Genomic DNA, 26,723 nt, shown 5'->3' with positions numbered 1-26,723 from the left:
TTCATTTATTGTGTTCTGATTTTTGTGTATGATGATAAAACATAGTAACAGAGCGTCTTTCTGGCAGTCTTGCACTTTGTGTCTCCATTAAAATTTCAGTTAACGTTGCGATCCATCGCACTTGATAATACTAGAAAATACTCCGGTATATTAACCCCACTGGATTCAATCACATTCCATTCCTATACATTCTTAATAAATTTAACTTTTGAATAGGAGCACTGGAACACTGACACTCAATTTAAAACAAAAAAAACTGTTATTTTCTAACTCAATAGGTCTACGAATCTATAGGATGCCTTTCCATTTAGATTTTAGGCATTTTAAAATGAAAATAGCAACAAGCGGTTTGATCAGATGTTTTCTTGGAAAAGAGAAATTTTACAGACCTGCAAAAGAATGGCAATGGAGTATGGGGCTTTGTACAAAGTTTTTCATCACTGTCTCTATTAGCAAGCATGAGTGGAACTAATACTCCTACCACACAGAAATGTTCATCTGTTGACACTTCGTCCAAAAAAGGCTGCTTGTGTGTGCTGTGTCCAGAGCTCCCGTCAAAATACCACTTACATATGAGTTTTGCAGAGGTTGGTTTTTCGGGAGGTTGCAGGTTTAGAACACCTACTATCAACAGTCTTGTTTACAAGATTTTAGTGATCTTTCAGTTGTTTCAGTTGCTGTAATCTTTCCCGGCAACACCCTTTTCTTCGTTGATTTCAAAGCGTACAGACTCGGAAAACAGTTTGGTTGGAATCGGTTGACAACCTCTTTAACGAGAGAATACATTCTTTCCGACACTCCCAAGCTTGGAGGAGTAGAATTTCCACTTAGTGAACAGGTCAAATACTTAGGAGCGGTCAAATACAAGGCGGTCAGTGCATTATGGTTGTGCTCCAAAAACGGTTAGAAGAAAGTGGGGCTTGAGACCAAAAATGGTGATGTGGATATTCACATCGATTATACGTTCAAAATTGACCTACGCTTCGTTAGTATGGTGGCCGAAAACCAAAAAAGGGCACCATTAGAAAAAAGCTGAATAAAGTTCAACGACTTGCGTGCATTGCTATTACAGGAGCAATGAGCAGCACCCCATCAAAAGCTCTTGGTGCAATTCTTCATCTGCTGCCGTTGTACTAATACGTGCAACTAGAAGTAAAGAAGAGTGCTTTGAGGCTCAAAAGAACAAAATCTATCTTATCAGGTGATTTGTCGGTCGCTCATCCGCCATCCGTGCTACGTGGTCAACCCACTGTAACCTGCCGTGTTTCATCAGCTTGACAATATTAGCATGTTCGTATGCTTCGTACAGCTCGTGATTCATGCGCCTGCACCACATCCCATTTTCTAGTTTGCCACCGAGTATTGCTAGCAGAATTCTATGCTCGAAGACCACAAGCGCTCGTCGATCGGCCTTCTTCCACGTCCACGATTCATGTCCGTAGAGCGCCACCGGGAGGATCAGGGTCCTATGGAGCGCAAATTTCGTACGGATCTGTAGGCTACGGGACCTAAGCTGGCTACGCAATCCATAATAAGCCCTATTCGCTGTCGCAATCCGTCTCTTCACCGCGCGGCTCATCTCGTTGTCACATGTCACGAGAGTACCAAGATAAACACGCTTTCGAAAGTATCTCCTTCTGTCTCCACCGTAGCACCATCACCCGCAGAACTACCACTCCCTCTGGCAGTTACCATGTACTTCGTTTTGGCAGTGTTCATGGTGAGTCCAATTCTCTCAACTTCCCTTCTGAGAGCCGTAAAGGCCTCCTCAACAGCCCTACGATTAACACCAACTTCGTGATGATGGTGCCGCTCCACTGCTCTTCGTATTGCACCTTCTGAAGCTATGTTGAACAGCAAGTTCAAAAGCCCGTTACCTTACTTCAGACCATCTAACGTCACAAACGCGTCCGGAAATTCGCCCGCTGTCCTGACGCATGATGTGAAACCGTCAAGTTCGTTGCATTTCACTGTATCGTACGCCGCCTTAAAGTCAATAAACAGATGATGTGTCTGTAAGTTGTGTTCTCGAAACTTGTCAAGGATCTGTCCCAAGGTAAACATCTGTTCCGTTGTAGATCATCCCACTCGGATACCGCATTGGTGTTCTCCAATGCAGGCTTCCTGCAACGGCCTCAGTCGCTGGAACAGGATACGGGAAAGAATTCTGTAAGCGGAATTGGGGAGGGTTATGCCTCGATAATTACTACAGTCGAGTTCATGTCAATTCTTGTAGGTAGGGCATATGAGTCCTTCCAACCAGTCCGTAGGTAGTTGTTCCTCAGACCATACCCATAGGATATCCTTGTGAAATGCACTACACAGCCGCTCGCTCCCGGCTTTGAAAATTTCGGCCGGTAAGCTATCCTTCGCGGCTTTGTGGTTCTTTAGCTCTTTGTAGAGGTGAAGAATCCTCGTCCAATGTTGGTGGGTCCACAGCTTGTCCGTCCTCCCCAATCCTGTTTCCCTCGACGACTCTCCTACCTTCCTAACCGTTCAACACCACTTCAAAATGTTGCTTCCAGCGCCTGGCCACCTGCGATTTATCGGTAATCAAATTCGGTAGATCTTACCTCCCGATATTTCTCCCACATCTGACGCGTCACACGATTAGCTGCTATTCTAGACAGTCAGCATCGAACCACCCATCACGCGTGGTTCCCGTTGTCTTGCCTATCACTTCTCGCGCCGTTTCGCTGACCGCATAGTCTCGCGACGGCACTGCCGTCTTGGGTGTAGCTGGTGAGATACCGCATTCCATAGTTCAGCCGTCGCCTCTGGATCAGTCGCTGCTTGAGCCGCTTCTAACCTGGGGAACGCACGCTCAGGTAAGCTGCTCTCCAAGGAAAACTCCCCCTTTCTTGTCAGCATACGACCAAGTTTCCATCGGTAAACCGATCCTCCATTGATTGCTCGTATCCCAGTCGGCACCACGTGGAGGTAGGAACAGGAGTTACTGGGCATTATGCTATGGATTTAGGGATACCACCCGTCCTGATTTAGCAGGACATGTCCTGATTTTGAGATCCGTTTGGAGCGTCCTGATTTATTTTTCATATTTTAGCATTTGTCCTGATTTTACTGTATGATGCCGGATGTTCAGAAATGTTGAAGTGTTGCGGGAGACGTTACGGCCGGTAACGGCTCAGGCAACGAAGCTTCCACAGGGAATACAGAATCTCGTTGACGTCTCTATTGTTTGAATAAACCTCAACGGGTGTGAGTAGATATGTGCGAGAGTAGGCTGTCATTTCACAAGAAGAATGCTTATCATCAAAACAATTCCATGCGTGCAGTAAATCACTTATGTGCGGAAAGTCTTTTCAATTAAACTTTGTTTAATTATAATTTAGAATTAAATAATCCGGGTAGTGTTTAAAAGATAAAGATTAAAACGTTGTAAGTTTCTCTCAATCTCCCATATCATATTATATTGAGTATATTCGGCTTATTGCTAAAATTAAAACAAAACTACGATTATAGGTTATAATTCCAACCAATCTCATCCTCGGTATTAAGATATTCAATCCTTTCAATACGAATGTTAAATGTAAGTAAATTTATTAAATTCTAAGCTCGTGCATTACTCAAATTAAGAATTACTCAATCATGCCAGGTAAATGGTAACTTAAATCACAAGCAAATTAGTCGTAGGATCTCATTGAAGAGTCACCGAATTGTGAGTATTTCTCAACAAACTTTATCAATTAATGATTAAACAACATTTATATTTAGCTTTAAAGCTTTTGCGAATAAAGTGATTGCTACGGAACAGTGACTACGAATCTGCGATTTATGCTGTGAGAACAAACTTTAAAGAATTCGTCCCGGACGTATCATATTGCAAAGTAGAGAGACAGGATAAGATGTCAACCAAGTCGAACGATTATAACTGCATTGCATGCAATAAACAGAATCGGAACGAGAATTTGGTAACCTGCGATGCCTGTAAGGATCGCTACCACTTCTCCTGCGCTTCGGTCGACGATAACATTCGGGAAGCTGGATGTTGGGAATGTAGTAAATGTGCTTCTGCCCTCAACGTAGGTGGATGCCAGAAATCCGTCAATTCCAGCAAATCTGGTCGAAGTAGTCGGTCGAGGGTTCAGATTCAACTGATGAAGATCGAAGAAGAACGGAACGCTGAGGAAAAGCTGATGTTGGAGCGGCAGCAACTGGAAAAGGAACGTCAAGAGAAGGCTATGGCGGAAAAAGCAGAGCTAGAGAAAAAATTCCTAGAGCAGAAATACGCCCTTCTGCTAGCAGAAGCGGAAGAAGAAGACGGTGAAAGTGTGAAAAGCTGTAAAAGCCGAGTGAGGAGCAAAAAGAAGGTGAATCAGTGGATATCGGACCATGCCAACATGTTGAGCGTCGGCAGCGAGGGCGGCGATGAAACCGAGCCAGAAAAGTCGACAAATGTCAACACGGATGGAATCAGCCACGAAACACCATGTACGTCATTAGGCGAAAGAGCAGGTAAATCTAAGGGTGCAATACCAAAGGTCACACATACGTCTGCTCCCAACCTGCGCCACAAAATCCACTTCCTCCGACGCAGTCGACAGTCCCATCTTCGTCGGCACAGCCACCAACTTGGCCTCCACTGACACAGGTGCCAGTTCCGCTTGCCCCGGTGCAACAATCAATTCCGCGTCCGGCGACGCAGACACAGAACTGGCCTCTGCCTACACAGTCCCCTAATTGGCCACCTACTAACCAGCCACGGTGGTATCATCAAGCTGGTCATGCGTATCCATATACGCATTCATATTATCAGCAACCGATACTATGCCCACGACCCGCTCAGGGAGCAACAAGACAACCACCCCCGCCGGTACCGCAGCCCGAGCAAAATGATTGGGGTCAATTCCAGCAACAGTTGGCTTCGAGGCAAGTTGTCCCTAAAGACCTGCCGGTATTCACAGGGAACCCTGAGGAGTGGCCATTATTCGTGAGTAGCTACTTGAACTCAACTAAAATGTGTGGCTATTCCGACGCGGAAAACCTTGTGCGATTGCAAAGGTGCCTCAAAGGCAGAGCACTGGAGACAGTTCGGAGCAATTTATTGCTGCCATCATCTGTTCCGCAAGTCATGTCAACTTTGGAAACCCTGTTCGGAAGTCCGGAAAAATTATTGCAGACGATGTTGAACAAGGTGCGTAGTGTTCCAGCGCCTAAACCAGAGCGTTTGGAAACATTGGTCGATTTCGGCATCACCGTGCAGAATCTAGTTGGGCATTTGAGAGCAGCAAATCAATTTGCTCACCTAATGAATCCTTCGTTACTTAACGAATTGGTGGAGAAACTGCCAGCTAATATCCGACTGGATTGGGCACTCTACAAGCAGCGTTGTGGAGCCGTTGACTTGGGAACCTTCGGCGATTACATGCAAGCGATGACATCGGCAGCCAGCGATGTGACGAAGTTCAGCCAGCACGAAACTCATCAAGCATGCCGCAACGATAAACCCCGATCAAAAGAGAAGGCGTACGTGAACACGCATTCTTCAACAGAGGATCGTAAAACGGAGACCAGCGGGAACAGAGCAGTGGCAAATAAAACATGGCCGTGTTACATTTGTCAAAGCCTAAAACATAGAATCAGGGATTGTTTTAAATTTAAAACATTAACCCTCGGAGATCGCTTGAAGGCAGTAGAACAACACCAACTTTGTAGAAACTGCCTTATCCCACACGGAAAATGGCCATGTAAGTCAACACGTGTCTGTGGAATCGACGGTTGTGATGGACAGCACCACCCCACTCTACATGCCCGTCGAACGACAACCAGCAGACCCACGACAAAAGAGAGGTCCGATGGGTCAGGACCGAAATCAGACGCTGTTGTTTCCATTCACCGTCAATTGCAAAGCGCAACGATTTTTCGTATAATTCCTGTAGTTTTGTATGGAAAGGACATGCAAGTACACGCCTTTGCTTTCTTGGATGAAGGTTCATCGCTAACATTGATCGATAAGGGATTAGCAGATATGTTGGAGTTAGAAGGGGAAATTCAGCCACTTTGCTTGACCTGGACAGCAAAAGTTACTCGGCGGGAAGATGAATCTCGTCAGGTGAATTTAAAGGTTTCCGGAGATGAAAGTCATCGGAAATTTGCTTTGACGAATGTTCGCACCGTGAGCCAATTAGATTTGCCAGTGCAGACTTTGAACTACAAAGATCTGTCTCACCGGTACCCTTACCTATCCGGACTGCCGGTGAAAAGTTATGACCAGGCCGTACCTAGAATTTTGATCGGGCTGGACAACCTAAGCCTCTCTGTACCACTCAAAATGCGTGAGGGAAAATCCAATGGACCTGTGGCAGCCAAGACTAGATTGGGATGGACCGTTTTCGGTAGTACCGGGGATACAACGACGGATTCGGTTTCACCGACATTACACATCTGCGAGAATTCGGATGAGGATGCGAAATGTCTGCATGAGCTCGTGAAAAATCATTTTGCAATAGAGAATTTGGGAGTAGCTGTGTCATATGGACCAGAAGCAGAAGAAGATCAGCGCAAAGAAATACTTAACCGAACTACTATTCGGAGAGATGGCGGCCATTTCGAAACTGGCCTGCTATGGCGCTACGACGATGTGGAGCTTCCATCCAGTTATGCTATGGCGGAACGCCGTTTGTTTTGCCTCGAGCGGAAGTTGCGAAAGTATCCAAAGTTGCAGGCTAATTTGGAAAGGCAGATTTCCGAGTACTTAGAGAAGGGATAGGCTCATAAAGCAACACCTGAAGAGTTGATCGAAAGTGATCCTAAGCGCGTTTGGTATTTACCAATTGGAGTGGTTACGAACCCTCGCAAGCCCGATAAAGTACGCATCATATGGGACGCGGCTGCCAAAGCAAATGGAGTGTCCCTCAACGACCAATTGTTAAAAGGACCGGATCTAATGGCATCTTTACCAAAAGTACTTTGCCATTTTCGACAGAGACAGGTGGCAGTCGCTGGTGACATCCGCGAGATGTTCCACCAATTGAAAATTCGGTCGGAAGATTGCCAAGCGTTACGTTTCCTTTACCGGAACGATCCATCGCAGAAGCCAGAAGTGTACGTGATGGAGGTGGCGATCTTTGGAGCAACCTGTTCACCTTGTTCAGCTAGTTACATTAAAAATACCAATGCCATGGAGTACCAGAAGGAATTTCCCGAAGCAGCGACTGCAATAGTAGAAAATCATTATGTGGATGACTACCTAGACAGTCGAGATACGGTGGAAGAAATGGGTAAACTGGCCTCAGAAGTAAAAATGGTTCAAGCAACGGCTGGATTTGAGCTACGAAACTGGCGGTCGAACTCGGCGGAAGTGCTGAAGATCCTGGGAGAGCAGGTAACAGAGGTGCGAAAAGATTTCACAGCGGACAAAGGCAGTCGAATGGAACGAGTTTTAGGAATGGCTTGGATTCCTGATGAAGACGTGTTCACTTATTCCTTGAAATTACCGCAAGACTTCGTGCAGCCTGGAACCGTCTTGACGAAGAGAGGAATTTTGCGGTTCGTTATGAGCGTTTTCGATCCCCTTGGATTGATCTCTAGCTTGCTCATACATGGTAAGATGATAATCCAAGACCTCTGGAGATCTCAGGTAGGATGGGACGACGCCGTGCCCTATGTAATACAAGGGCGCTGGCGTAGATGGATCGAATCATTAAGCAAACTGGACGAAGTTCGTGTTCCACGCTGCTATTTTCCTGATTATGACTCAGACAGCTTTCGAACATTGCAGCTCCACGTGTTTGTAGATGCGAGTGAATCCGCTTTCACCTGCGTCGTCTATTTTCGTATGATAGATCGAGGCCAGCCCCGATGCGCTCTGGTAGCATCAAAGGCCAAGGTGGCTCCACTAAAGCCACTGTCTATTCCGCGGTTAGAACTGCAAGCAGTGGTCATTGGAAGCCGAATAGCGAAATCCGTCACCGAGTACCATTCGCTTCCCGTGTATCGTAGATTCTACTGGAGTGACTCCAAAACTGTTCTCTCTTGGATCAAATCTGATGCCCGGAGATATCATCAGTACGTAGCGGTTCGTATTGGCGAAATTCTAGAAGACACGACGGTCGAAGAATGGCGATGGGTCCCCACGATGCAGAATGTAGCAGACGAAGCCACTAAATGGGGTAAGGGCCCAAAGTTGCATCAGGATAGTCGCTGGTTCACCGGGCCGGATTTCCTTTATCGACATGAGGATGAGTGGCCGATGCAACATAATCTCCCAGTCGACGTAGAGGAAGAACTACGTGCCATTCACGTACATCGAATTGAGGAGCCTCGAGCCTGGATCAAACCGGAAAGATTTTCGAGATGGGAGCGTATGCTTCGCAGCACTGCATATGTGTATTCATTCATCGACCACTACGTAGAACATGGGAAGAAGGGGGCAATGCAAAATGGACGAGGACTGCGGCAAGAAGATTTTGTTCGCGCGGAGAGAGCGCTTTTGCGGCTTGCGCAAGCTGAAATATACACCAAGGAGTTGCTGTTGCTAGAAAAAGCGAAGGAGTTGGTTGCTGCGAAGGACGTAACAGTAAGTCGAAGGCTGCAGTTTGAAAAGGACAGCCCACTCAGAAAGCTGTCTCCATTTCTAGACGAATTCTGTGTAATACGCATGGAGAGCCGGATCGAAAAATCTCCATGGGCCTCACACGAAGCAAAGTATCCAGTAATATTGCCAAAGAACCATAAGATTACTGAGCTTCTAATAGACTACTATCACCGAAAGTTTGGACATCACAACGGGGAAACAGTTGTCAATGAAATTCGCCAGCGTTTCTACATTTCTGCACTGCGAACAACGGTGCGTTCAGTGGTTGCTCGTTGCCAGTGGTGCATTATCTACAATGCGAAACCCGAAATACCTAGGATGGCACCTCACACTCAAGCTCGTGTAACTCCGTGGGTACGACCGTTTTCGAGAGTTGGAATTGACTATTTCGGGCCATATATGATTAAAATAGGTCGAAGTCAAGTTAAACGCTGGGTAGCACTCTTTACATGCATGACGATACGAGCAATACATCTAGAGGTAACAACATCGCTGTCAACCGAGTCTTTTAAATTAGCCTTGCGGCGTTTTATTGCCCGTCGTGGTGCGCCGGCGGAAATTTACACCGATCACGGAACAAATTTTGTTGGGGCGAGCAGAGAACTAGCTTCTCAGATTGCTACGATGAACCAAGAACTTTCAGAGACTTTCACGAACACCAATACGCGTTGGATCTTCATTCCACCATCCTCCCCTCACATGGGCGGTGCGTGGGAAAGGATGGTACGGTCGGTTAAAACAGCAATGAACTCCATACACCGTACCCGGGCGCCATCTGAAGAAGTGTTCCATACAGTATTGTGCGAAGCGGAATCAATGGTCAATTCTAGGCCATTAACATATATGCCTTTGGAAACATCGGACCAGGAGGCATTGACTCCGAATCATTTTATCCTTCTGAGCTCGAACGGGGTTAAGCAGACGGAGAAAGCGCCAACTGCGGAAAATGAGACACTGCAGGGTGGATGGAATATATGTCGACATATACTGGATCAATTCTGGATCAGATGGACCCGCGAATATCTACCCGATCTAACGAGACGTACCAAGTGGCATCAGGACGTGAGGCCAGTTCAGGAGGGAGACGTTGTATTCATCATGGGTGAGGTCATACGGAACCGGTGGACTCGTGGTAAGGTATTAAAGGTCATTCCGGGGAAAGATGGTCGCATCCGGCAGGCCTATGTTAAGACTAGTACAGGAGTTCTCCGACGTCCCGTAGCAAAACTAGCGGTTCTCGATGTACTTTCGAGAGGTAATCCTGCAGTACCCGAGCAGAATTACGGAGAGGGGAATGTTGCGGGAGACGTTACGGCCGGTAACGGCTCAGGCAACGAAGCTTCCACAGGGAATACAGAATCTCGTTGACGTCTCTATTGTTTGAATAAACCTCAACGGGTGTGAGTAGATATGTGCGAGAGTAGGCTGTCATTTCACAAGAAGAATGCTTATCATCAAAACAATTCCATGCGTGCAGTAAATCACTTATGTGCGGAAAGTCTTTTCAATTAAACTTTGTTTAATTATAATTTAGAATTAAATAATCCGGGTAGTGTTTAAAAGATAAAGATTAAAACGTTGTAAGTTTCTCTCAATCTCCCATATCATATTATATTGAGTATATTCGGCTTATTGCTAAAATTAAAACAAAACTACGATTATAGGTTATAATTCCAACCAATCTCATCCTCGGTATTAAGATATTCAATCCTTTCAATACGAATGTTAAATGTAAGTAAATTTATTAAATTCTAAGCTCGTGCATTACTCAAATTAAGAATTACTCAATCATGCCAGGTAAATGGTAACTAAAATCACAAGCAAATTAGTCGTAGGATCTCATTGAAGAGTCACCGAATTGTGAGTATTTCTCAACAAACTTTATCAATTAATGATTAAACAACATTTATATTTAGCTTTAAAGCTTTTGCGAATAAAGTGATTGCTACGGAACAGTGACTACGAATCTGCGATTTATGCTGTGAGAACAGTTGAAGGTTGTTCAGTACTTTAACTTTGACTCCGGAACGGAACGGACTCATTTTGAACGATTTTTTTTCTTTGGTTGAATTTTGTCGAAAGAAAATGTCTAGTTCTTGCAACCCTCAACTATCTGACTTTTGAGTCCTAAAGCTATCCTGCTTTTTTCGCACCATAATGGCGTTCGCTATGATGCGTGTTCGTAATATGCGAACCTCTCTGCTTACGTCAGTTTTGGGGATTTCTGAGGAATTGGCAACACAAATCTTACCAGATTTATTTCTCTTTTGATAATATACGTGAAGACTTCAAATTGACATTAGCATAGTTGTCAAAAGGGTGGATGATTTGATACGAACTTTCCATTTTAGCCTCCGCCATTATGGCACGTAAAAAGCTGGATATCAGTATTTATATATCATTTGAAAAAACCGCGTTTTCTGAGCAAAACGTGATTTTTAAAAAAATGTTTATCGTTTTCCTTCGATTTTGAAATGAAGAATAAAAAACTGCTCGAAATGTCTTAAATGACATTTCGCACAAGCACGGTATATGGGAGGATTGACATTTAAGGTATTTCGATCAGTTTGTTATTTTTCATTTAAAAATCGAAGGACAACGATAAACATTTTTTAAAGATCACGTTTTGTTCAGAAAATTGCGCTCTTTCAACTGATATATAAAAATCAAAAAACCGTGTAAAACTTTAGGACCCAATTTTGAACAGTTTACGTTACTGCATTTTTAGGTATCTACTAACGCCTAATGAATCAACGTTGCAAAATTGTATCGTCCGAGAAATACTTTAAATAAATAAATGAGTGGCGTATTTAGAAGTGTAAATCTCAAATTACGTGTTCTATTTAATGATACCTCAAAAAAAGAAAACACCTCATATCAAATTTGTACCGGAAAAAGTTGTCCTGCTTTTTAACCCCGACCAAATGGTAACCCTATATGGATTACACTGAGGTCTATTTTATGCCAACTAAAGATGAAATTTTCATTCAAAAGTAAGTTTAATGTGGCGGGAAGAAGCTTACTGACAGGAAACATCTCAAACACAATGTATACAAAACAAGTAATTTTAATTTCAGTTCAACAAGTTTTCAGAAAAACAAATTCAAAAAATTTGCTCGATTTTATCTGACGCACATAGGAGTACGTAGAACAAAAACTTGGCCAAAATTAAAAAAATGAGTTTTCAGACAGCAAATGTGTCTTAAAGTGGTTTTATCTCTTTTAAGCTTTATATTTAGACATAAAAACTTATTATTAACAAGTTTCGTTGAGTGAAATCACCTAGCAGTGATATATCAAATGTCCTCTGCTATTACTCTGAAATTCGAAAAAAGTACAAATATGGTAAGAGCTTGTTCTGGTGAATACCTTTTTGCCAATAATAGATTCTGATACTTTTTAGGCGTTATTTAAATCGCTAGCTTTAAAAGGATGGTCTGATATGGATATGTTGGATACCGCAGTGCTCCCAGTAGATCATTGAGTCATGGGAGTTGCTTAACTCAACTCATCCAATGGTACATTTACGGAGTGATTCGCGATTAAGGCGCAACTAACAAAATGTAAACAGATCGTTTTATTACACCATTGGTTTCGAAAAAGTTTACAAAATTCATGGTAAGAATCCTTCCTTTTGTATAAATTGATAAAATTATTTTAATCAATTTTTTAGTGAAGGGCGACAAAACAGTTTATCCAAAACAAAACATACTTTGGAACTAGGCCTTTTACATTGTTTTGAATCAACGGGCTTATTTGCGAAATATTTCGTAAACAGGCGACGGTAAAAAATTGTAGTATTGTTAGGAAACTAGGGTAGGGAACGGCTTAAGCAGCAGCACCTATTTTAATCAGTCGAAGAAAACAGGCCTGAAACTCCTGGATTTTGATCAATATCGACAATTTCAATGATGGAAACGAAAACTTTGATTGTCTAGCTGTCTTACGAATATAAAAAATACCGTTAATCACAAAGAAATCTGTGAACAATCGCAATTAAAAACAAATCGACCTATATTGCAGCCATCCAGGAGCCACTTCGGGTGCTGAAAAAAAACGCCTCCAAAACATATGGAAACTGCTTAAAATAGGTTCGGGGTGATTGGAATAGTGTCCCTCGATTGGTAACTTTGATTGATGATTTTTAAAGTTTGCTAACTTAGTTTTACAATCTGAAAACAAGTTCTGACAGAGAAAACGATAGCGAACAGATTGATATACTACTGTTTGAGTTTCACCCAACATATTTCGAGTATTGCGTCTGAATACACAGGCGGTTCCTAAAGCTGCTTAGAATATGTTCCCTACCCTATAAGACAAGTTTATTTTACGTCGATTTTTGGTATTGATGTTAATGTTAGTCAATTCCTTTGAACTTACGATTTGTAAATGTTATTCTAAATTTTCAAACTAATATTTCCCAGTGTTTATCTTTTGCCAGTTGCGCCCTTATCGCAAGTTACTCCAGATTTTCTCTTAGCATTTACGTTTTGCGACTCTTGCTTCGATCACTGCAATCAATCCTTTGTTTGGACGAAATGAACGTGAAGCTTCCGACCAACTTTACAATTTTATGGTTAAGCTATACAAATTTTGCCATATTTCGAAACTGTCAATTTTATATAAACTAACTTTTGAGACGACTTCGTTGATATCGTAAGATCGATTGCTTCTTGAAGGACATTTGTTTTTTTTTTTTTTGTAAGATTTGGACCACTCGATCATTGTTTTGGTCTTTTGTGGTAACATTTGATGGTTTTTTCAAGTTTTTATTCCAGAAACAGAAGTTTTTTATAACTTGAATGCTCGTAGCATTGCGCAATCAACTCGAATAGGGTATTTCTCGGCAAGTTATCACACAATCTTAAGAAACTAATCAAATTTTTACAATCGAAAGCATCATAAATGCGCTCATTCAATAAAAAAAAATATCAGAAAATCTGAACGTTCAACTTCGCATTGATCGCTATCACGAATGGGTGAGCATGGGGCAGATTTTCTTTCTAGTACTTACTCAGAAACACATAAGCTTTCCAATGGTGAGTGAATTTGCTGGGACTTGCTGGGAACCCAAACAAAAATCCTTTTTTGTAAAAAAATTGTTAATCAAAAAAAACTGAAAGACACGTGTATGGCAAGACCTTGTTTTGAAGAAGTTTTTCCAACCTATACAACACATTTTTGACCTAAATTTACTTAATATGCCTTTGCCATATTAAATTTACGCCCAAGAATCACTTTAAAGTTATAAAAACATGAGTGGAAATTTATATTTTTCGTAGAACAATTTGTGACTTATTCATGGGCTCTAACTAATACGAAGGTAATGATAGTTACTGTCGTTAGTAAACAACTCAGATAATTTCAAGCTGGCCTGCATACAATGTAGTAAGTATCAGAGAAGGCAAAAAGGATCAATAGAACGAGGAACACTTAAATTTTTTTTTTTCGTATTTTGGCCAGGTTTTTGACTGAAATACTCCTATGTGTGACGTTAGGAACAGGCCGAAAGCTATTATCTGAAAAAAAAAATCCAAATCAACCTCTAAAAAACGAAAGCATACAAAAGTTTTTGCTGAAAAACATCCCTTAAATCAAGAAGCAGAAAAGAGAAAATTCTTCAATATAACTTTAGGCGACTGAAAAAAAAGGGCAAGTGGGAGAAACAAAACTTCTTAAAACGCTTCTGAAGGCAAGAAAATAAAAGCAATTGTGAATTTACCTCGAACCGATTTGAACCTTTTCTGAAACAAAAAAATCTAAATCCTAATCTAGCTCCTTAAAGATAGAAAACCTAGAAGCAAAATAATCAAAAATGCACCCTGAAACGCTTAAGAAAATAAACAAAAAAAAAAGAGTATGGCTTAAAAAGTGTGAAAAAAAGCTCAAGCATAACAGAAGACAGAACGACCAAAATTGAATCAAATTCAGTCAAAAAGGCTGAGAACATAAAACAGCAAAAAGGCAAGAAAAGAAATTATTTCCAAATTAAAAATAAAACTGATTGAAAGAGTAGCGAATCGCTTCTGAAACCCGATAAACAGCCGAAAAATAATCTCAAATAAGTTTCCAATGACTTAAAGAGGCAACCGCGAACCAGAAAAATATAGCAAACTCAAGAAAAAACTATATCAAACTTTATTTAAAGGCCATAGAAAAAATCAATTTCTAATTGAGCTCAAAATGGTAGTAAAAGGTCTCTGAAAGCTCTGGAAGCTAGAAGCTAAAAAAATTCAGCAATGGAAATACTAGCTTGGAACACTTTCATTAGACAAAAACAGTTATAATAACATGCCACCAAAAATTCAGCCAAAGAGGGTTGCAAAATGGTTCTTATGTACAGAACATAACAAAATTTAAATTCGTTTCAAATACATAAAAATACCTCTGGGAAAAATTATTGAGGTAAATTAGATATTGGAAAAAGAACTAAAGTTAAAATTAATAAAGAAATTTTAACGAGAAGAACAGGGCAGAAAGAAAATGATTCAAATTCAGCCTAACAGATGAAGAACGCTTCTAAATGAATGAAAAGGGAGAAGCGGAAATTGATTCCAAATTTAGCTAAAAGTAGTTCCACAGATGTATGAGACTAAGGACAAAACTGATTCCAAGTTTAACTCACAGCTTACTTGAATGTGCTTGAGGCAGAGTTGAAACAAAGTAAGGTCTGGAAAACCTTTCCAAAAAAAAAAAACGAGGAGGCCACAAAAGAAATGATTCCAAATTTATCTCAAATATAGCTGCTTGTGATTCTAATAGCTGCATATTTGTAGAGCTCTTGTTATATAGCAATAAATTTTCATTGGCAGATCTCCCTACCATTGCTAAGTTGTCCATGTGGAATGTGGACGGTCGCTTTGTCATATCGAAGAATCACAGTATTTACTTTCATATCTATTTTTGAAATGGTTTACATTTTATTTTAGCAATTTGTACGACCAATCAACTGATGCTGAAATAAAAAAAAATTTGAACAAAAGTAAATAAATTTGATGTCATCACGTGGGGAAATTCAAAGAGTTAGCACTCTTTATTTGGGCTTTCAACAGTAAACTGCACTTAACTACACAAAGCTTATCTTTCTAAACTGGCAATTATCATACCGCTTGACACAGGCCGGCACAGATTCTAAACTCGGGCTACACAAAGGTCGTTGGCGTGTTCGCTTCGATCCAGTGGGCATAGTGCGCAATCGAGGTGTACACGCTAGGCATGTTGAGTGCACCGCACGTTTCCGCTCCGAAAGACATGATTCCTATCTGCGCATAGCGGGACCGCTCGCGGATGATTAGTGGGGCACCCCCAAAGCCGAGACAGGCATCGCGACCTTCACCGCCGGCACACATCCATTCGCCGTCGATCGATTTGGTGGACTGCAGAGCACCCGTAGAAGTGTAAGCCCGCACACATTGATCCCATGACGTCAGGGGAACCTCCAGTGACTGCAGCTCAGGTGATTTGGTAACACTGGTGGACAGCTTGCCCCAACCGATGATTTGTACCCTTCGACCAACGGTCAGCTCTTGGCGTCGCCGGTGCAGACAGATCGGCTGCGCTGCCACTATGGATGGGAACATAAGCAACGCGGAACCACAGTTGTGGAAATAGAAGCATTATTTATGGGGCTTATGCGGTAATGAATCGCTACAATGACGCATAATTAGCATAACACATGCCGACCGGTAAACGCCGTATGTTGACAAAAATCTATTCACGGTCAATGGGGTTTTGTGGGGGTTCATGAGTTTGTTGTGGCTTCCGTGGTTTTGAACTTGATGGAGGTGCTTATTAAATTTTCTCAATGTCTATGTTGAGAGGGGTCATTTTTTGTGCTTTTTATAGCGATTGTTAACACGGTCTCCCCATGTCGAAAGGGCAATAATCGACACATGTCAACGGTAAGGCAATTTGAATAAATTATTTTTACCGTTGGAGATTTATTCCTGTTTCCGAGTAATACCCGGAAAATTAACCACAGGTCATAGGGCATCGTACCTTGTTTCCGCGTACATGATTATGGGAGGATTAAAGCAAAGAACAGAAAAATTGTAGGGAAGGTTTTTGTGAAAACCAATATTTTGCGATTTTTTATATACCGTAAACCGGGGTGCCATACAAACCCATTGTTTGTAAGCCATCTCATGACGATCACAAGACCAAACTTTCCTGAATAGGCTTCCTCGAATACTTAACCGAAAAAGACTAGTCTTCTGACCCGGAAGAGATGGCTGACAAATCACGGGTTGGATGGCACTGTCTTACCCCTACAGCCACAATCTCACCCCGGCTGACGGTATTTCTGAATATTTTTTGCATATATTCGATTGCAGAAAAACATATGCAAATTTCTAAAATTCGAGTCAAGACCGTGTCAAACTATATTTGAAAGTTTAAGGTTTTCCCAACCTCATTAAAATTCGCGTCGGACGAAGATCGTTAAATGAGTCAAAATCACGGTAAAATGTATCGATGATGCTAAGAACGATTTCGAATTTATTTACCTGTATAATTGATTGCCGTTCGTAGCACTAGTAGTGCAATGTCATGATGATACTGGCCGTCCACATAGTCTGGATGAACGATAATTTGGCTGACAGCGTGATTGATGGCCGCTGGTGCGCAAAATCCGGTATTTCCGCAGTCCGGGTCGGTACGTGTGTCATAGTCACCGATCCGAACGGATGATCTGAAAATATAGTGTAAAACGACAAAATTTACACAAAATGTTACATCAAAGCTGCGAACTCGTTTCGACATAAGTCACGCTATCGTTGCGGATAGTTGGCGTCTAAATCCGCATCAACCTTGAAAATGAAACGGTAATTGCAAATTTTCCATATGACTTAACCACTATAATTACCCTTCCGAACCGACGGCCCATTCCGTCGCCTCCTCCAATTATCTCTCACTCTGTGGATTTGTTATGACTGTAATGTTAGTAGAACATTTGATGAGTACTCACAATCGATGACTATCAGCTTTCGCCAGAGCACAGTGTGCCGAAGTTAGAACGATTTGGCGCGCAATTATTGATCCAGAGCATGGATAAATGAAAGTACCAGTTTTTGTATCTATAAAAAAATGGAGAGCAATAATACTAACTTAGACTTCACAATTAAAACAAGATCATCAACGCCACTCACTTTTGAATCCTATTCGAGCCACAAACGGAAACGCTCCCAGCCCCTGGTAGAAGTCTCCTTGAACGATACTTTTTCCGCAACCGCCCTCGTTGAGGTCGTCGTACTTGTTGACCGTCTTTGGACAGCATACATGTGGCTCTAGCTCATTGACCCCGCAGGACAGTGAGAAATCACCTCGATAACATTGACGAGCCGTTTCCAGCAGAAGCTCCGGACACTCGGCTAGCGGTAGGCACTCACTTCGTCCTGGGCAACCGATGCGATACAAAGATTTTAGCTCGCGTTCCGTGGCCGCGGTTTCACTGCGAAACCGTGCCGGATTGCCCCCACCGGAGCTTGTTTCGCTCTCCACGATGGAATGAGCTGGATTACGGAGATCGATATAATTAATTTATTACATTGAAGAAAAGAGTACATGAAAAATTATCTAATCTAAAAGAAATTTCATTCGTTCGTTCGTCAATTGTTAATAATTTTCTTCTTTATTCGCTGTTGCTTTTATGTAATGTTGTCCTTTAAATGCACCATTAATACCATGCATTATTTACTATAGATGCTACTTTCCGTGCTTATCCAACAATACAGAGGCCATAACTCTGTCGGCAGTTAATGTAAAACTGGTTGCGTAACGCTCAGCTAACTGTCAATTTATGTTTTTAATTTAAATCTTTCTAGACTGGATTTTCAATAGTTATTCTCAAGTCTCTCATAGAAACATAATCTAGTGTTGCTTTCACTGTGTTGCAAACTCATATGCTTTCACCAAAACGCGAACTAAATTCTTTCAATATTCACTATGATACGTGATATGAACAAAGAAAATTTCTTTCCAAAACTGCAATTTTTACCATGTATTCCGTTCAACAGCGACAGAACTGCCAGCAGTATTTGACTAAAAACGTGACCGTTGAATTTTCGCGCTTTACACCTGACGAAGTAGGTATTATCCATCGTTGACTGATGGAAACAGTTTTCTGAACCACTTTTCTCGAAAATTCGCGTACGCGCTCGCAATCAAATCTAGAACACAACTGACACGATGCGCACAGGTAAGCTGAATTTTCACTCTCATTTTTCATCTCAATGCAAATGAAGGGTCATAATGTTGATACCTATCCACTGTCTGTTGATTTCGATGATGGAACTTGCTGCTGCTACCGGGGGAGCTTTTTCCCCTAAACCACCCACGCATGAAGCTTTCAAGCGCAGGCGACGGATGGACACCCACACTCACGTACGCAACACACCTGTCATCGCTGCGCCGTGGCTGCTGGAGCAATTGTTCGGTGCATGATATTTTTTGTGTACACCACAATGCACAGCACAATGCATCATGCAATTATGATTATGTCGTAAATTTTCTCCGAATCTTCGCAAATTTGACGAGTGATTGATATATGTATGAATGATGATCATGTGTGTTCACCATGTGCTAGATAGGCTATAGTCTCCAAACCAGGCAACATAATGATGCAAATTTTCATGTTATTGTTATAAATTGGCTTTAATTTGTGGTAGCACATAATCTTAACTTGATATCACTAACGATAAGCTGGTGGAACAGATAAATTGAGTTATTATTGATAGTTAGACAATGAAGGGTTTTCTTTCCCATGCTGTTGTATCTTTATAGAATTACCTTCAGCGCATAACTATGTGTTTTAATCTGTCAACACGACAGTTCATGTTTTGAATGCATAACACATTTTGTACAATTAGTAGGTAGTACTAAAAGAAGAATATGGTTTACTTGGTTCAGCGTTATCACTTGCTTACGGTTCTTAAAATATTTGACTTCAACGTGTAACGCATAGTTCTATGAATTAGCTTTAACATCTTCTTCGAAATAAAAATCCAATAAGAAAGAAACAAAAGTGAAAAAAAAAACCTACGCATACTGACTAAAATATACAATTCTTTGCCTATAGCTATTATTATAAATAAAACATTCTTTAAAAATCAAAGTACCAACACTCATTTTCGCTGGTTTGAAAATAAGTCAATTTTTGACGAGAAGAAAACTCCGCGTCCGCATTTTCGTAATGCTAGTGATTTGTCGTTTACGAATTTGTTTGCATTATCTATATAACTCATTTTAGTGACCTGTGCTAATTGTAATTTTAAATTGATTATTTAAGCTTTGGTCACCAGCGACTACCCGTTGTACATAACACAAACTACAACATACAACTATGGTTCGAGATTCTTAGTATATGTTTAGGTAAACTAGATTTTTGCAGTTTATAAAAATATAATTTGTGACAGAACTAAATACAACTGGAATCAATGGCTCAAACTAATTAAAAAAATATAAATGAAAAAAAAAGCCACCGAGTAACAGATTGTTGAAAAAAAACTAACAGGAAGCAAAACTCTTTAGCATATGCGCAATAATACATAGATTTAAAACCTAAGCCTCCTTTTCAGTCACAATTCGCAATAAATAGCTACAAGCCGGTCTTTCTGCAATTACTCATTACATGTAGCAGCTCTACAACTTCCAATACACTCGGTCTTAATGCTGAGCTGGATTAAAATTGGAGAATAAGTTCAAGTGTAAAACTGTAAGTAACTGGAATTTTGAAGAAAGAAAAAGAAACTAGTCTGGTCAACCGCACTTCTCAGCAATCTTCACTCGCTGCATAGCCTCGTACACTTCGATTTCCTTTTTCTCTTTCTTTGTGTTGCGTGCTTCGTACTCCAGCCTATGTCTTATGATTCGATCTACGATGTCTTCCGTAGTAATTGGATTCCCTATAAATACATTTTAGTTAAAATTGTTCCTCTCAGTTCTCTAGAATCTACTAACCTGAATCGACCAGCATGAACTTGCCCATCTGTTTCGGTACTGCATACGGATCGATATTGCCCACGTCCGGCGCAATGGGAGTCTGTCCGTGACACACTAAATCAACATTGAAATGCTCCATCAAGTCTTTCGTCACCGAGTAGGATGCACCGATGACAACCTCATTGACGTACTTGCAGGCCAGCACACTTAGGACGCGCTCGTGTAGATTCATAATCGGGTAGTTGCCACCTTTGTACTCGTTCACCACTGGATCGGTATGTAGTCCAACGATCAGATAGTCCCCGTAGGTCTTTGCCTTCTCCAGGAAATCAAGATGTCCTACGTGGAACAGATCGAACGCTCCCGCCACGTACACAATTTTGTCCGTCGGTTTCGGCGCTTTGCCATCGCTGAACTGGATAATCTTCTGCGTCGTGGGAAGAAATTGCGAGCAACCGGTCCAGGGGCTGCGGGCGGAGTGGTCTTGTCCCAGCTTTGATGACCCTGTTGTGGATTTAAGTTTCGATTCATATTGCTTGAGTAATTTTGAAATTGCTTCGAGTTTTTCTATGTTTGATTGATTCGATTGGAAACAAAGATCGTGTTAGCGAATTTGAGCGGCTTTTTTCTGTTATTTTTCATGAGAGATGATTAGTGAGAGATTCATCGTGAGAATAGTATATACAAGTAGCATAGTATAGCGCAGTAGAAAAAGGGGGATTTCGACGAACAACAAAAGCTCAGCTAGAAAACAACATCACACGCTACGAGGGAAGACGAAAATATTTACCATCTTTCTCCACGCTATACTCTTGGTCACCTTGTTTGAAGTGGTCCCGCGTCATTAAAAGCATACGACCCACTAGATCCGTTGTCGATACGCCAGCCGTTCGCGAAACTTCCCTAGAAGAGAAAATGATTTCAGTGAGAAAACCCAATCTAATACGCCTTGATCTTGATGCTTACTTGTAACGATTGGCCTCCTTCACTAAGTGATACGTGTCAACGCCATCTGCCGTCAGGGTGATATCATCTGCAAGGGGAAGGAAAGGAGCATAAAATGAGCCAATTGAATGCATGTGTTTTGATTGTGTTCGCGAACTTCTACCGAATCGAGGCTTCAACGTGACTTTTTATTGATTTCAATTACTTCGCAAATTAACGTTGACTTTCGCTTTTGTGTAGACGAGCGTAACAGCTATAAAAAAGAGGTTCAACTCCAAACCATCTTTGGCGATTGTGAGCCGTCCCATGTACGTGTCACTTTTACATGAATGGGATTGAATGATTTGATTAGCTAACATACATGTGATTTATTAACTTGATTTTTGGTAGTTTTTCACTAGCTAACGTTGTGAAAATCAGTGACCCATAATTGTGCCTGAACAGTAAATGTGGAGGGACTCTACTTAGGATCAAAGCACAAGGCCTGTAAACATCTTGTACACTTAGCATCGATTGATAGAAGTTCGTTTTATACTTTTTGGCAATGAAAGCCAATTCAGTTAATATAAGAAAATAAAACACTGAAAAGCGTATACCTACCTCCATGCACGCAAAAATCACAATTGTGCTGGTCCAGGGTTTCCAGTGTTGTTACGTATGGCGCATCTTCCACAACCTCGTCAACCCATTTGATGCCGCGTACCATTTTGTATCTAAAATAAAAATAAAACCTCTCGTGATTCTATTGCATAACGATATCAACATAATTTTAGCTAGTACAAATCAATTATAGATAACACCTATCGGCTAAAGCCGGTCACCCCATTCGGAGCCGAGCGCCACGTATTAATGTCCATGTGGCGTGAGCTACGGCTACGGCTGATAAGAAGGGATCCTACGTTCGCGATGTAGTAGGAAAATACGGATCTTCGATAAGCAGCCGCGACGGTTGAATGGCGCGCGCGCAATTCGTTCGGGCAGAATCGTTCGATTTCATGGCAAAGTCCAATCATAAGCCTTGCTTCCTGATACCACACTTTGTGTACTAGTCGACGTGGTGTGCGCGCTGGTTTCGTCAGAGATATTGGCGTAGAGTGCATGTTATAAGTTCAGATTCATTATCACTTGACAGCCAGCAACGTTGCCGGCATTCGGCATGGAATGTCTAGAATGCTCGAGCGCTTGATGGCTTGAATGAGTAAAACGCGATGGTTTTATTCATCATATGAAGCGGGCTTTTTTTTTTTGCTATGCAAGTGAACCCCAGTCAAGGCAGCGTTTGCGAGCCTGATAATGGATTATTCCTTTTTATTAATTAAGTACGATTCGCTTCGACCTCGATCTACCCACCAACATACGATCAGTACGGTTATGGTGGCTTAAGCGTGAATGTCGTTAACCCGGAGGCGGATCGCCCGATTAACATGACTGAATAGATTTGAGCAAATAAAGACACGACGTTCGAAAAAAAATTTTTGTATTTTAGAATACATATAACGGACCACCGATTGGGATCGACGAGAGGAATTGAGCATTGTCATGCACCAGCCCCAGTGAATCTATTTTTTTACATGCATGATTGAAGCCAGCGATTAGATAAGCGCATTCTATCGATACGTTTGACTGCAGTATTGCATTACCTTTCTTCCTGTGTGAAAACCGGCGGGCCTTTATTTTTTGTGATGGCTTCGTCATTGTGGATTCCTACGATAAGCTTATGACCTAGTGCCTTCGCCTGCCGCAGCGAGTTCGCGTGTCCGAAATGCACCATGTCGTAACTGCAAAAAAAAAAAAAAAACGATATGAAATTGAGAAAGGCTAGAAAACGGAATGGTATTGTGTAAATAGCGTTCTAGTCATGGGGTTTAAATTGATTTTGCACTCAGGTGCGAAAAATCGTTAGAACTAATGAGCAAATGGAAAACAAAATCGAAGTGTTCGGTTCTTGAGTTGATGACCGCATAATGCAAACAAAACCTTAATCTTGAAGATGATTAGGTTTCACACTTGCAAATACATCATGTCGCGTTCACAACCATCATGTACTGGAAAATTGCTAACAACTAATCAGCCGTTCATTGCTTCATTTTACGTATCTTGAATTGCAATTAACAGACTGTATGCTGTTTGGCGTTTATTACCTCGAGTCATCGTCATAAAACCGAAATCAAACGCATGTCACAAAACGGAAAGTACTATCTAGAATGACTGTTGATTATCAAAGACCTCAGCACGTCAAAGAATTTAATATTGGATAATTAGTCTTAAACAATGTCCTTCAGAAAAAAAAAAACAGTGCTATTTTGAGAAACCTAATAAAATAAGCATCTCATTTCAGAAAGAAAATTCATTCTTAGTTTTCAAACCTGACTCTAGCTAAAGTGTTTATTGTCGCGAGAAACTTTTTTCGGCAATCGTAGTTTAATATATTTCTCCTTTAGAAGATTGAATAAAAACGTATCAGCAGCTATTTTGTATATGATCCGGTTTTGGAATTTGAGACCAGGATTTATTGTGCATAGAGCAACTAAAACTATGAATCAGTAAAAAACAAATCAAACAGATTCTTTCATGACTGATGCGAATATTCTCTTTACCATGCATGAGAATCAAGTTTACAGAAATGGAATTTGTTTATTTGTTTGTGTTGAACGTTTGATTTATTGTCTATGAACAAATACATTGCTACTCATTCAAAATAAGCACTTAGTTGCAACGTGACATTCTAACGCTCTTTGTTTTGAACTAAGGCGTACGTAATAATAAGCATCTTGGGAGATAGATAATATCTATCCCATAATCAATTTGCAAATAAAGACGTGTTTTGATAATTAGACCACCGTTCATTGCGATATTTTAACCAAATAATACCTACAGTGCAATTTATTTGCGCACGAGAAGTAAGTCCCTATATTTCATTGCCAAGAGCAATGCATCACCCAATTAAAATATTTTTTTTCTGCCAAATGCTTAACTAACGTCATAGGGTAAGATTATTGAGCTGATTAATGTCTCTACCGCAAACTGCTCTGCATTGGGAAACAATAAGCACTTAAAAAAATCAAAAATACTGGATCGAAGAAAAAAAAAATCGATTGATTGCAACGCGTGAAAAGTAACACATCGATAAAATTGATATGTCAACTGTGTGTATCGGCACTTTGTGACCGACTATTCCTGGGGAAGCTTCTGTTTGTAATAATTATAACTTACAAACGAATCTCACTGCCTTGCGTCACAAACGCGTCTGTGCCGTAGACGTCTCTTTGCTGATAGGTGCACAGCTGAATCATACGATCAACCGCGTGTAAAGTTTGACGGTTTCGGTACCATTGAAACCCCTTATGTTTTTTATATGTATTTGAATCACCGGCATACAACACCATGATAGCGCGTACGCCTTGTTTATGGCGCATGCTTATTAGTTACTGGCCCCCGCGTTTGCCGCGAACCGGTATCTTTCATTCGCGGGTTAGAGGAAATTACAAGCGGTCATCGTACCAGTTTCTTCTCTACACAGTGCGTAATTTGGCAAGAAATGTCACAATGCACAGTGCGTGAATTTGGAGCTACATACAGTGCCAGACAAAAAGTCTGAACACTCGAGTTAGTCAAGTAAAAACGAAACCTAGGCAAAATGTTAAAGTAAACAACACATATATTGTTTGCTTATTCGACAACGTCAATAAACTTTACTTTCTCTATACTAGCATACATTTTCATAGAGAAAATTTCTATGACAATTAAGCCCGAATGAAACCTCAACACTTTCGACAAAGTTAAACCAAAATATATACCAATGTACCTACGCACATGCACCACCGAAGCAGAGAAAATGAAACGAAACATAATTACAGAGGTGAAAAAATCGTTACAATCGAATCAATGCAGTCATTATTGCCTATTATGCCTATCTTGATATACGCATTCCAGCGGTAATGGAATAAGGAGCACCTTTTTTCGGCTTTTAATTCACGTGAAACTCGGTTGATGCAGATGTTCATTTTCGTAGCAAGGTCAAGGATCTTCTTTGACGCGGCTTCCTTATTACGCAAACCATTTTTCGGGTTTGAATGCATATTTAAGACCTCTTTTAACTATCAGAGCAAAGCCCGAAGCATTATCAGTTCACGCCCTTGAAAACCCGATTCCATGGAATTTTTCAAAGGCCTTGAATCGAGCTTTAGCGTCACTAATTAGCATGACTAATGGGTAGCAGGAAGCTACTATTTCCAGTATTGACTGGGAATAGTAGCTTCCTGCTACCCATTAGTCATGCCACTAGAATAGCCCTAGCTGCGGGTTGTGAATGTTTTGGTCACCACTATACTCACCATCCGTCGCACCATACCCGGATCTCCTTTTCTGCACTTCCGTTGACGTGTTCCATATTACCGAATTAGCTAATCACAGCAAACGTAGCTTTTTTCTTCTTCACGAACTATTTTTCACTACGGGATCAACTTTGCTCCTTGTTGAACAACGATGCTGTAACTTTTTTTCTTACTAAGTTATTCCGACGATTTCAGTCGCGCAAATGACATCCGCTCCACCAGCTGACCACTTTTATAAACTGCCCACTTCGGAGAGCAGACTGATAAGAACACGAGCGTTCGAAGAAAAAAAAAAACTTTCCGCAAATATGTTCCAACTCTTTCTCGACAACGAAATAAATTAGCTTCAACCAGGGCTTCGGAGCACTCGTAAATGGCAAATTCCTTACCGGGAAACACTTTCTTCTAGATTTCGAAGCTCGAAATGAAAATCAACCTTTTTCGTAGAGCGATTGTAGAAGACTGAAAGATACAAATCAGCAGAGAGAGCGGAGAACACATTTTGTTCGCTCCCGCAGTGGGTGCTTTGTTTTTTTATTCGTTTAGCACAGGGTTACCATATCGCAATATAAACGATATAAACAGAGAAATCTAGCTGGGGTTCGGCGTGCTGGTGCCCGATTTTTGTATAAAATAATTGTGTTGCGGAGAACGACCGGACCGTAGCTTTAACCTAAATAAAAAAGATTTGTTAAAAAAACATTCAAATAAAAAACATTGAAGTAAAGAAACATTTTTCACTTGTTGTTTTGACCAACGACCTTTCTTATATTAAAAAAAAGATTCACTTCAAATGTTTCTCTATAATCAGAGCCACCAAGTTACTTTATTCAGATTGCATGGGCCCGGTAGGCAGACTTGTGTGGGGGTCCGAATAATGTAACCTTTATTGATCTTTGTAAACTTAACAAAGATTTGTCACAAATTTTTAGAACATCTTTTTATGAGGT

General features: G+C 41.1%; 3 protein-coding genes across 6 annotated transcripts; 1 reads left to right on the top strand and 2 right to left on the bottom strand.

Moving 5' to 3' along the window:
• Positions 1 to 6,907: 6,907 nt before the first annotated feature.
• Positions 6,908 to 9,925, top strand: LOC129728292 (uncharacterized). Its single transcript, XM_055686726.1, has one exon. It carries the CDS (start codon positions 6,908 to 6,910, stop codon positions 9,923 to 9,925), a length of 3,018 nt encoding a protein of 1,005 aa, XP_055542701.1.
• A 5,606-nt stretch (positions 9,926 to 15,531) lies between these two features.
• LOC129730290 (phenoloxidase-activating factor 1) lies at positions 15,532 to 19,042 on the bottom strand. The gene is made up of 5 exons (XM_055689501.1): positions 18,552 to 19,042; positions 17,704 to 18,066; positions 17,523 to 17,631; positions 17,062 to 17,246; positions 15,532 to 16,121 (listed from the first exon to the last, which is right to left on the bottom strand). The coding sequence occupies exons 1-5, from the start codon at positions 18,652 to 18,654 to the stop codon at positions 15,700 to 15,702; spliced, it is 1,182 nt and encodes a 393-aa protein (XP_055545476.1). The 5' UTR covers positions 18,655 to 19,042; the 3' UTR covers positions 15,532 to 15,699.
• A 146-nt stretch (positions 19,043 to 19,188) lies between these two features.
• On the bottom strand, positions 19,189 to 26,250 carry LOC129730289 (ethanolamine-phosphate cytidylyltransferase). Of its 4 annotated transcripts, none has more exons than XM_055689496.1 (7): positions 25,774 to 26,250; positions 23,080 to 23,217; positions 22,040 to 22,152; positions 21,461 to 21,527; positions 21,285 to 21,397; positions 20,513 to 21,061; positions 19,189 to 20,457 (listed from the first exon to the last, which is right to left on the bottom strand). In XM_055689496.1, the coding sequence occupies exons 1-7, from the start codon at positions 25,827 to 25,829 to the stop codon at positions 20,312 to 20,314; spliced, it is 1,182 nt and encodes a 393-aa protein (XP_055545471.1). In that variant the 5' UTR covers positions 25,830 to 26,250; the 3' UTR covers positions 19,189 to 20,311. The 4 variants fall into 4 exon arrangements, with proteins under 4 accessions (XP_055545471.1, XP_055545474.1, XP_055545472.1 ...); XM_055689499.1 differs by having other exon boundaries at positions 20,513 to 20,998; positions 21,315 to 21,397; positions 25,774 to 26,249; XM_055689497.1 differs by having other exon boundaries at positions 20,513 to 20,998; positions 25,774 to 26,248.
• Between the last annotated feature and the right edge of the window lie 473 nt (positions 26,251 to 26,723).

Source organism: Wyeomyia smithii, chromosome 3, assembly GCF_029784165.1.
Source record: "Wyeomyia smithii strain HCP4-BCI-WySm-NY-G18 chromosome 3, ASM2978416v1, whole genome shotgun sequence".
Classification (NCBI taxonomy): Eukaryota; Metazoa; Arthropoda; class Insecta; order Diptera; family Culicidae; genus Wyeomyia; species Wyeomyia smithii.
This window is presented reverse-complemented; position numbering and strand designations above follow the sequence as displayed.

Bases quoted from the DNA above. Each gene is read 5' to 3' on its own strand.
- LOC129730290 (XM_055689501.1), bottom strand. From the start codon at position 18,654: ATGGATAATACCTACTTCGTCAGGTGTAAAGCGCGAAAATTCAACGGT. The intron at 18,067-18,551 runs GTAAAAATTGCA...TCCGTAATCCAG, and splicing joins GCTGTTGAACGGAATACATG to CTCATTCCATCGTGGAGAGC. The intron at 17,632-17,703 runs GTGAGTGGCGTT...ATTTTTTTATAG, and splicing joins GGCTCGAATAGGATTCAAAA to ATACAAAAACTGGTACTTTC.
- LOC129728292 (XM_055686726.1), top strand. From the start codon at position 6,908: ATGGCATCTTTACCAAAAGTACTTTGCCATTTTCGACAGAGACAGGTG.
- LOC129730289 (XM_055689496.1), bottom strand. From the start codon at position 25,829: ATGGAACACGTCAACGGAAGTGCAGAAAAGGAGATCCGGGTATGGTGC. The intron at 23,218-25,773 runs GTGAGTATAGTG...TTTTTTTTGCAG, and splicing joins CGGGTATGGTGCGACGGATG to TTACGACATGGTGCATTTCG. The intron at 21,398-21,460 runs GTAAGCATCAAG...TTTCTCTTCTAG, and splicing joins AAGGAGGCCAATCGTTACAA to GGAAGTTTCGCGAACGGCTG.